The sequence below is a fragment of the Sciurus carolinensis genome, chromosome 18 (assembly GCF_902686445.1).
Source record: "Sciurus carolinensis chromosome 18, mSciCar1.2, whole genome shotgun sequence".
NCBI lineage: Eukaryota > Metazoa > Chordata > Mammalia > Rodentia > Sciuridae > Sciurus > Sciurus carolinensis.
The window spans coordinates 26271698-26283781 of NC_062230.1; the positions used below are offsets into that span (position 1 = coordinate 26271698).

General features: G+C 33.8%; 1 protein-coding gene across 1 annotated transcript in view; it reads right to left on the reverse strand.

Annotated features, from left to right (window-relative positions):
• LOC124969946 (phospholipid-transporting ATPase ABCA3-like) overlaps positions 1-12084 on the reverse strand; it is a 137545-nt gene that overhangs the window by 48503 nt on the left and 76958 nt on the right. The window contains exon 17 of the mRNA XM_047532949.1: positions 8626-8724. Coding sequence (XP_047388905.1) covers positions 8626-8724 — 99 coding nt within the window. The remainder of the gene's footprint in view (positions 1-8625; positions 8725-12084) is intronic.

Genomic DNA, 12084 nt, shown 5'->3' on the forward strand with positions numbered 1-12084 from the left:
TTGAGTTCTTTGAGTTATGTATGCGTTCTGGGTATAAAGCCTCTGTCAGAACAGAAGCTGGCAAAGATTTTCTTCCGTTCCTTATGCTGTATCTTCATGCTGTTAATTGGTTCCTTTGGTGTGCAGAACTTTTAAATTTGATGCCGTCACATTTATTAATTCTGTATTATTTTATGTGCTATAGGAATCTATTCAGACAACTGCTGCCTGTGGGTATATTTTGGAGTTTCCCTTGCGTTTGTATTCTTTTTTTTTTTTTCATCAAAAAACCATATAATTGGTGGTAAAGCATTTTATTGCCTGTAAAATATATTTATATTAAAAGCAATTATTAAATTAAGAATTAAAATATTTTTACTTTACCTAATAAAGAGTATCAGAAACTAAAAACTATATGAAAATCAAATCTAAATAGACAAATGGTAAAGTTTATAAAATATAATGACAATAATAACGCATGACAGTTTCCTTTTTCAGATATTGGATAAGCTAGGTTATTCAAATCCTCATACAAAAAAATTAAAATTCTGAAAAAAATTTTAACAGATGTAACAAAACTTGGATCCTTTCCACCTGCTAAGATACTATTCTTGATGGGCTGCCATTCTAACTGGAGTGAGATGAAATCTGTGGAGTTTTGAACTGCATTTCCCTAACTGCTAATGACATTGAACATTTTTCTCATATAATTTGTTGGCCATTTGTATTTCTTTCTTGAGAAATGTCTTTTAGTTCATTTGACCATTTATTAATCGGATTGTTAGTTTTTGATGTTAAGCTTCTTGAGTTCTTCATGCATTCTGGAAGTTAATCCTCTGTCAGAAGAGTAGCTAGCCAACACTTCTCCCATTCTGTAGGTCCCCTTTTCACATTCCTGTTTCCTTTGCTGTTCAGAAGGTTTTTAATTTGATCCCATCCCATTTATTAAGTCTTGGAATTATTTCCTGAGTTTTAGGGGTCCTACTGAGAAAGGCATTACCTGTGTCAATGTATTAAGAATGTGGACTATACATTTTCTTCTAGGAGTTTCATAATTCCTGGTCTAATTCTTGATCCATTTTGAGTTGACTTTTGAGCAAGGAAAAAGATAGGAATCTAGTTTGATTCTTCTACATATGGATATTCAGTTTTCCCAGCACCTTTTTGGCAAAGGGGTTGTTTTTTTCACCAATGTATGTTTTTGGTTTTTGTCAAGAATCAGAAGATGTGTCTGTGTGAGTTTGTCTCTATGTCTTATATTCCATTCCCTTGATCTAAGTGTTTGTATACCAATACCACACTGTTTTAGTTACTATGGCTCTGAAATGTAATTTGAAATCAGGTATTGTGATGACTCCATTCTTGTGGATGAGGACTGTTTTGGCTATTCTGAGTCTTGTGTTCTTCCATATGAATTTAAGGACTATTTTTTCTAGTTCTGTGAAAAAATGTCCTTGGTATTTTTGTGGGCATTGTATGAAATCTGTAGATAACTTTTGGTAATATAATCATATTAATGATATTAATTTTGCCTATACATTAACAAAAAAGGTCTTTCCCCCCTTTAGAATCTTCCTCAATTCCTTTTTCTCAGAGTTCCATAATTTTCCTTCTAGAGGTCTTGATTAGATTTATTTGCAGGTATAGGTATTCTTTAGGCTAGTGTGAATGGAATTGTTTTCCTGATTTCTTTCTCAATTCATTCATTATTGGTGTGTAGAAAAGCTACTGATTTCTGTATGTTGATTTTTGTATCCTGTTACTTTGTTGGATTTATTAGGTCTAGAAGTTCTGGGAGAGCCTTTATGGTCTTCTAAGTGCAATATCATATCATCTACAAATAGGAATAATTTGACTACTTTCCTATTCATATCCCTTTCATTTCTTTATCTTGCCCAATTGCTCTGGCTAAAATTTTAAGTACTATATTGAATAAGAGTGATAAGTGTAGACATCTGTGTCTTCTTCCTGATTTTATAGGACATGTGTAATTTTTCCCCATTCAGTGTGATGTTGCCTTTGGGTTTGTGGTGTACAGCCTTTATGGTGTTGGGTATGTTTTCTTATTTCTTATCCCTAGTTTTCTTCACATTTTTATCATGAATGGGTACAGAATTCTGTCAAAGACTTTTTCTCTATTGAGATGATCATGTGACTTTTGCCCTTGATTCTACTCCTGTGGTGTTTTATGTTTATTGATTTGCAAATGTCAAACCATTCTTAGATCCCTGGGATTAAACCAATTTGATCTTGATATGTAATCTTTAATGTTTCGCTGAATTCAATTTGCAAGTATTTTATTTAGGATTTTTGCATTTATGATCAGCAAGACTATCAGTATGCAATTTTCTTAATGTGTCCATTTCTGAACTTAGTATCAGGGTGATACTGGTTGTGTAGAATTAGTTTGGAAGCATTTCTTACTTTCTATATAATGAAATATAGAGAGGAGCATTGGTGTTAGTTCCTTTTTAAAAATCTGGTAAAATTCAGCTGTGAATTCATTTGGTCCTGGGTTCTTCTTTGGTGGGAAACTTTTTATTACTGCTTCAATATCATTGATTATTATTCATCTGTTTAGGTTTTTGTATCCTCTTGGTTCCATTTTTGTTAGTTGTCTGTGTCTAGAAATCTATCTAATCTAGATTTTACAATTTATATGGTTTTCAAACTGGTCCCTTATGGTCTTCTGGATTTCAGTGCCTATTGTAATATCTCCTCACTTTCAGTACCAGGGACTGAACCCAGGGGCACTTTACCACGGAGGTATATCCTAAGTTTATTTTATTTTTAATTTTGAGACAGGGTCTCACTAAGTTGTTTAGGCCCTCACTAAATTACTGAAGCTGACTTTTTACTTGAAATCCTCCTGCCTCAGCCTCCCAAGCCACTGGGATTACAGGTGCGTGCCATCACTCCTGGCTCATCAATCTTCCCCTTTGTCATTCATTATATTAATCTGGTCTTCTCTTTCTTTTAGTTACTTTGGCTTAGGGTTTATTAATCATATCTTTTTCTTTTTCTTTTCTTTGTTAAACTGATCCCTTTTATTGTTCTTTTATTCTCTATTTTATTAATTTATTATTTCTTTCCTTCTACTGGTTTTAAGAATTGTTTGTTCTTGTTTTTCTAAGACTTTGATATATATCATTAGGTTATTTGAGATCTTTTTGACTTTTTATATAGACATTCATAGCTATATAAAATACCACTAAGAACTGCCTTTGCTGTTTCCCACAGATCCTTATATATTAGATTTCTATTCTCATTTGATTCTAAGAGATTTAAATTACTCCTCTGATATCTGAGATGACCCACTCATCATTCAGTAGTATATTATATAATCTCTATATTTTTATATAGTTTCTGAAGTTTTTGTTGACTTCTGATTTCATTCCATTATGATCTGATAAAATGCAAGAAATTATTTCAATGTCTTTTATTGGCTAAGACTTGTTTCCTGTCCTAATATATGATCTGTTTTGGAGAAACACTCTAAAGAATGTGAATTCAGATGTCATTGGTCAATATTCTGCAGATATCTGTTAAGTTCATTTGATCAAAAGTATTGCTTAACCCTGCAGTATTTTTATTGATTCTGTCTGGATGATTTATCCAAGAGAGATGTATTGAAATCATCCACTCTTTTATTGGGGTTTATCTGTACCTTTATGTTCGGTTGTCTTGAAGTCTGCTTTATTGGATGTGAGAATAGCTAATCCTGCTTGCTTTCAGATTCCACTTGCATGGAATATGGTTTTCCATCCTTATAAGTCTGTTCATGCTTTTGGTTGTGAGATGTGTTTCTTGCAGAAAACACAGAGTTGGGACTTTTTAAAAAATCCAGTTTGCCAGTCTGTGTCTTTTAATTGGAGAATTTAAAATATTTATATTCAAGGCTATTAGAGAGAGGTATGTATTAATTCTAGTCATTTTGTTTTATTTCTAATGTTTTATTTATCCTTCTCATTTTCTTCTCTACTCTTCTTATGAGATTTATCCTTTCCCATGCTTTTTTTGTTTTTAATCTTCTCCTATATCTAGCATTTATTTCTTTTTAAAAAATTTGTTTTTATATATACATGATAATAGAGTGTATTTTGACATATTTTACATATGTGGAGGATAACTTATTCTAAATAGGATCCCATTCTTGCAGTTGTACATGATGTGGAGACGCACTGGTTGTGTATTCATTCTACTGTCTTTTCTATTTCCATCCTTCCCCTTTTCTGTTCCCTTCATTCCCCTTTGTGTAACCCACTGAACTTTTATTCTTCCCTCCACTCCCTTATTGTGTGTTAGCATCCACTTATCAGAGAGAACATATGGCCTTTGTTTTTCTGGGATTGGCTTATTTCACTTAACAGGATAGTATTCAGCTGCATACAACTGGCAAATGCCATAATTTCATTCTTCTTTATGGCTAATATTCCATTGTATAGCTATTGTGAATTGAGCTACTATAAACACTGATATGGTTGCATTAGTGTAGTATGCTGATTTTAAGTACTTTGGATATATACTGAGGAGTGGGACAACTGGGTCAAATGGTGGTTCCATTCCAAGTTTTCTAAGGAATCTCCATACTGCTTTCCCGAGTCACTATACTAATTTGCAGTCCTTCCAGCAATGTATGAGTGAAACTTTTACCCACATCCTCATCAACATTTATTGTTACTTGTATTCTTGATAATTGCCATTCTGACTGGAGAAAGATAAAAATCTCAGTGTAGGGTTTTTTTTTGCATTTCCCTAATTGCTAGAGATGCTGAAAATTATTTGTTGACCATTCATTATTTCTTCTTCTGTGAAGTACCTGTTTCATTCCTTTGCACATTTATTGATTGGCTTTGTATAGCATTTCACAAGTATCTTTCACAATGCTGGTTTAGTGATGATGAATTTCTTTATGTTTATCTTGGAGGGTTATTTCTTTATCAATTCTGAAGGATAGCTTTGCTGGACATAACAGTGCCGCTTGATAGTTATTTTCTTTCAGAGCTTGAAATTCATCATTCCAAGACATCCTGGTCTTTGAAAGTTCTGCTAAGAAATCTGTTATTCTGATTTGTTTTCCTTTATAAGTGACTGGGTTTTTCTCTCTTATAGATTAAAAAATATTTTTCTTCCGTATTTTTGTCATTGTAACTACAATGTGTCATGAAGAGGTTCTTTCCTAGTCTTGTCTATTTGGGGTTCCAAATTCCTCCAGTATCTCATTCCCAAGGTTTCAAAATTTTTCTGTTGTTACTTCCCTGAATAGATTATATACACCACCAACCTGCATGTCTGTCCCTTCCTCAATACCCATGAGTCTTAAGGTAGGTCTCTAATGTCTCAGAATTCTTGTATATTCTGATTACACCTTTTATTTCTTTATTGCTCTCTGGATATTCAAGTTCACATACCTTCTCTCCAAGTCCTGGAATTCTGTCTTCTGCTTGTTCTAATATATTATTGAGACTTTCAACTAATTTTTAAAATTTGATTATTGACATGCAGTTTGGGGGTCATCACCCAGCAAGGCTGAGGGCTTTCTATTCTCTTTTTTTCCCCACAGGAAGAATAAATGGCTGAAGGGACCCACTGGTGCTGGGGTCCAGTATGTGAGCACTCACACATTGCAGTGGAGCCGGTGTGCCTACTGCGGTGGTGATGCTGATATCTAGGGTTTAGGTGCATGCAGTCAGAGTCTGGGCATATGCCTAGAGTAATAGGATGGGAAGGTAGTGACTCTTGCCCTTGGGTAGTACAGCAGTGACTCTTCCTCAGGCAGGAAAGTCTTTTTCTCTGGGGTTTCACTGACAGCTCATTCTCTGAGGGGAGCATAGCAGTGTGACCTCCAGGCAGCTCTGTTAAGATCATCATCAACTGTAGGAAATCCCTGGTAGCAAAAGTTGTGTTTGTTGGGGCAGCAGCAGTGGCAGTGGCTACTGGTGTCTTCCTGCTCTTCTGTTCCACATAGCACTAAATCATGCTGATGAGATCCCCCTTAGTGATAAGCTTTGTTTTACCAGAGGATAATGCAGTGCAGTTAATGTACTTCCTATGCTTTTCTATACAGTTATCCTTGTTCTCATGATTCTCCAGGTTACTATAGTTTCTCTATGGAACTCCCAAGTTCTCCCAAAACTATTGCCACAAGTATATAGGTGTTTCTTTAGGGAGAAAAGTGCTGGGACCTCCTACACTGCTATTATGCTGACATCATTGCAAAATGTTCTATTTATAAGGACAAAGTTTCATAAGAATGTATGTGTGTGGGTTTGTGTGCAAGAGAAGATGAGAAAAAAAAATTGACTTGGTAAATTATTTTCTGATTAAAATTTTATCTCTCTCATTTGCAGTTCCTGAGAACTTAGTTAAAAATTCTTACCCTACTATGAATTTATGATTTTTCTTAGGGTTCCATAATTTTTTGCTTTATTTATTTGGAAACATAAGTTTTAGTTTCTGGTAGAAGGTTCATTTTAGTTAAATACAATTTTCACCTTGAATCCTGTTTTGTATAACAACTTACTAAAAAGGAGAAACAAATAAGAAAGATAATAGGTAGTACAACACAACAGATTGTTTTTAGGTGATAATGATGACAGCTCTCCATGGAAAATTTCAAAGTCAAATAATTTGTCAAAAAGTTAATGACCAAGTATTATGCTTATCTGAAACAAGAGAATACTGTTGTATAATTTTGGAAAAGAAATACAAAGAGGAAAGCCTGCATAAAAAAATATTAATGTATTTTAGCAAATGTAGACTTACCACAAGACTAAAGGCTCAGGATCTAAAGCTGCATTAGAAATTCTGGAAAGAGACGGTTTATCTAATATTTTTAAAAAATCATTTTAAATGAATGGCAGTGAAATAACTGAATAACCAGTTGGGGTAGAGGATATGAGAACCAATCCCTGATCTCATGTAATAAAACTCATTTTAGCTGAGTAAAATAAAAATAATGCTAACAGAAAATAAAAATAAATGTTTTTCTAATTTTAGGATTGGAAATATTTTCCTCTGCATAAATAGTAAATTCTAAAATATTACAGATGGATATGTAATAATTTTAGATTTCTGTAATAAGAAAGAACATACAAATAAAAAAGACATGACATGACATTTTGCCAAAAAATGAATACTTTTTATAGAGGAAATATCCTTGACATATACAAAGAAGTGAAAACCATAAGAAAAATCCCATTGACTTAGTTTGAAACTGTCAATTTTTAGTTTTTTCATTTATTAATATAATTTTGTATTTTTAATTTTTTTAAAACTGTAATTCTTTTCATTTGTTTTTTTGTTTATTTGATGAATATTTAATCATTAGATATACATTGATTTTGTGGAAATGTAAGGAATTCTATAATCTCTCCCCATCTGTTTGTTTATCTGTAAGATGGTAATTAGAACCTATTTGATTATAATTATTAAATGATAAGACATGGAAAAACATTTAAAAAGGTGTCTGATGTATAGCAGGAACTCAGTACACGGTGATGTTCAACCAGCTTCACCATGGCACCTTTTTAAACAAATTACCCAAGCAGTGTACTTTCTCTGACAAAATTGACATCCACCTCATATTAATCCCTTTAAAAGAGTTAGACTGAATCTTGGAGATGTTAAATAAACCTCATGAAATCTAGATACTAGTCGTGGTGTAGTAACCATGACACAACCTAAACTGATTTGATGTTGATGCCCATGCTCTTTCCACTAAGCCATGAATATATAATCATTAGTTATAGTGAAAAAATTAGTTTAATATAACAGGGAACCAGTACATGAAGATGACAAAATAAGCTCCCTAGGGAAAATAAAGTTTCCCTTTGGATCTTAAAGACACTATTTTAGTGGGTTAGAGCAAAAATAAAGAGCTGACAAAAAATATATGTTCTTCCCCTGGTACTAGTTCTTATTTCAAATTAATCAAGTGCATTGACAGGTTTCGTTAGCCTGAGAGTCATGTCCCTGTGTGGGACTGAGAGTGACAAAACTGTTTTTTCAGCCTGAGAGGATGAAATCTATATCTCAGAAACTACTTTCTGAGGTGTTCTGACAGCTGAATAACCGGCCCTCTCTTAAGTAGTATCCTGACTTCTGTCAGTATCTTCTCTGAAATTTAACATGTTAATCTTGAAAATAAAAACCATATGTAACCTAAGTAGGTTATAGTGCTATCACTGGATCAAGTTTTTAAAGATTTTTTTTTCCAGTAAGATCTGCAATTTAAATCCAGGATTCTGCTTGACTCCATAAGTTGTTTATCCTTAAAGTCAATCCTAACCCTTTTATCCTTGAAAGATAGAGTCACCCAAATCTAAGCCCAAATCATTCACATGTAATCTTCCTGCTCCATACTCCCTGACTCTGGGTGTTCTGTACCTGGGGTTGGTTGTTTCCCACAGTTTCCTAGCCCAAGATTTGCACTGAACATCTTGCATTCCCAGAACTCCTAGAAGCAACCATTTACCCCAGCAAGACATAAGTTGATGTGTCTGGGATCCACAGATTAGCATTTCTAACAACCTAATACTGTTTATTTATTACTCCAGACTGACGCAGAGTGAGAACTGCTTTCAAAATAAAATATGGATGTTAGGAGAGAGGCTTTGCTCTGCCCTTTCTGGCTGTCAAACTTACTTGAAGAAAACTTCTTCCAAGGTAGTCATAGAGATACCAAAGCCAGCAATGCCCAGCTCTTCCTTTCTTTCTTCTATTTCCAAAAACAGGTCTTCAAAACTAGAAGAAAAAGAAGCAGAGAAAGAGCTAGGAGCAAAATAGATTGTTGTACTTATATATTTTTTTGTTCTTGGCAGTGGAAAAAAACGCAGCTTATTTCTTAAAGAAATAGTAGTTTCCATACCCCCTAACAAACCATAGAAATGTGCAACATGTGAAGGAAAAAAAACTGCTTCCTAGATGAAACTATCAGTTGACTTTTTACATATTAATGTTCACTGCTAGTTAAGATTTAATTAATTTAATGTAGGGTACTGTTCCTATGAAACACACTAAATGAAGATATATAGATTAAAGTTAGAGACTGGGAGAAAACTGTCCGCTCACATAACCAGGGAAGGTGGATAACATTGGGCAGTTGTGATGTGGTGGTATAAGGCTTATGAAGAATAGTTTTTTTGAGATTTCTCAGTATCTCAGGCTTAGATGTTTAATTACTCCAAAAAACCGTTAGTTCATGAACTCAGCCAGATGAGAACAGAAAACTCTCCATTTTGGAAATTTCTGTAAAAATTTTCTCTATATTTTGGGACAAAATTGGATTTCATCCCTCTCTATTTCACAATTAGCATGAAAAGCAAGCTTCTGTACATTATTCTGCTATGCTTCTCAAGATTAATAACAAGTGTATATACATACAGATCAGTATAGCATGGCAAGACCTTAAGCAGTATATAATAAACCCAAGAAGAATTATAGGATGTTTTCAAATTTTAGTTTAATCATTATTATGATGAGAAACCTTTGTATTTCTATGTATAGGTTAAACAGCAAACTCCAAGCTGGAGAAATTAGAAAAAAATTTACAACCAATTAGTCAATCATTATTATTGCCATAGCCATTTTCCTGAATAAAACATAGTAAATGCAGACATTGAAGATAATATAAATGTGCAAATAAAATAAAAATAATCCTACCATCAAGAGAAGACACTACCATTAAAAATTTGGTATACTTACTTCATCTTGTTTTTTACTTTGTCTTCACATTTTACACATGGGGATCATATATTAAAGAACAGTATGGATGTTTTCCTAAAATTTCATACTCCATCCATATGAATGTTATATAATTTCATTATAATAATGAAATGTATAATTTAATTCACTGGTTCAGCAATCAGTCATGGTCACATTCTCTTAGTGAGAAATCAGGAGCTAATTGAAAGACTCCTGTACCCTAAGAGAATGTGAAACCAGACTTATCAAAGCTGGTGGAATAATTCAGAACACTGTCCTGTATATACCACCAGAAGCATGCTCCTATATTTGAGGAATATAAACATCCAAGAAATTCAATGAATTCCAAAGAGATATACATCAAGACATGTAATAATCAAATGGTCAAAAGCCAAGAAATAGAAGATACTAGAGTATGGACTTTCCACATTCATGGATATACAGAATTAATATTGTTAAAATGGCCATATTACTGAAAGTTATCTACAGAGCTAATGAAATGTTCATGAAAATATCAATGATATTTTTCACAGAACCAGAAAAATACTCCTAAAATTCATATGGAAGAACAAAGTACCCAGAATAACCAAAGTAATTTTGAACAATAAGAGAAATGCTAGAGCCACCACAATATCAGGTTTCAAAATATACTGCAGAGCCATAGTAACCAAAATGCCACAGTACTGGTATAAAAACAGACATTAAGACCAGTTGGAATAGAATCGAAGACAGAGAGAACAACCCACATATACACAGTCACCTGATGCTTGACAGAGGTACCAAAAACATGCACTGGGGAAAAGATAGCCTTTCTAACAAATGGTACTGGGGAAACTGGATATACATGTAAAGAAGAATGAAAAAGACCCCTATTTCTCACTGTGCAGAAATCATATCAAAACTTTGCAACTGCTAGAAGAAAACATAAAGGAAACACCTCAACATATAGATGGAAGCAATGACTTCACCAATAGGACCCCAATAGTCCAGAAAATACCAAGAAGCAGTAAATGAAATAGTATCAAATTTTAAATCCTCTGCACAGAAAAGGAAACAATACTGTAAAGAGACAGCATGAGAGATGGGAGAAAATCTTTGCCAACTACTCTTCTGACAGAGGACAGATACCCAGAATAAATAAAGAACTCAAAAACATAATGCTGAGAAAACAAATAACACAAACAACAACTAGGGAAGTGAATTAAAAGATACTTCCCAAATGGTCAATAAGTATGTGAAAGAATACTCAACATCTTAGCCATGGAGAAGTGGAAGTGAAAACTACACTGATATTCCATCTCACCCCACTTAGAATGATAATTATCAAAAATACAAATAACAACAAATGCTGATGAGAATGCAGAGAAAAAGGAAAACTTATACACTGGTGGTGGAACTGTAAATTAGTACAGCCGCTATGAAAATGATTATGAAATGGAACCACCAGAGGATTCAGGTGTACCACTCCTTCATATTTATCAAAAAAAAGTCAGTACACTAGAGACCTACAAGCGTATCCTGTTTACAGCAGTACAATTCACAAGAGCCACGTTATTGAACCAGAAAGTCAAGGACCATATGTTTTCTCTCATATGTGGAAACTAGAAGGTAAAAAGGAAAAAAGGGAGTCTCATGAGAATAGAAGGGAGAGAGGAAAGGGAGAGGAAGGGGATGGGGGAGGGGGAGAAGCAGGGCAAGGGAGGTACTGGGGAATGAAATTGATTATGTTATGTACATGTACAGATGATGCCACCAATAATTTTTTTAAAAGACAAAGACAAGGAGAGAACCTTGAAAGCAGTAAGAGAAAACAATTTATCACATACAAGGGATCCTCAATAAGATTAGCAGTAGATTCCTCACCAGAAATCATTAAAGTCAGAAGGCATGGACCAATATATTGAAAGTACTAAAAGAAAAAAGTCAACCAAGAATCCTGTATCTGGCAAAACTTTCTTTCCAAAGTGAGGAAAAATTAAAACATTCTCAGGAAAACAAAAGCTGAGTAAGTTCATTAATGCTAGACCTGCCTTATGAGGCATATTCACGACTAGAGAGTTCTGCTAGGTGAAATGGAATAATACTAGAGAGTAACTCAGAGACATGCAAAAAAAAAACATTTATAAAGGTAAATATGGACAACAGTGAGAGCTAGTTTACTGTAAAAATAATTTGTAATAACCCTTTGCTTTCTACATGACTTAAGAAACCAGTATACTCTTAATTATTCTGAAAGCTAGTATTATTATAAATTTCATTTATCCGCATATTGTTTTCTATATAATTTAAGATACAATGTATTTAAAAGAATTATTATGCTTTGGGGCTCACAATGCATAAGGATGCAATTGTTTGACATCAACAGTGGGTAGGTGTGGGAAAGAAGCTAAAAAGGAGCCA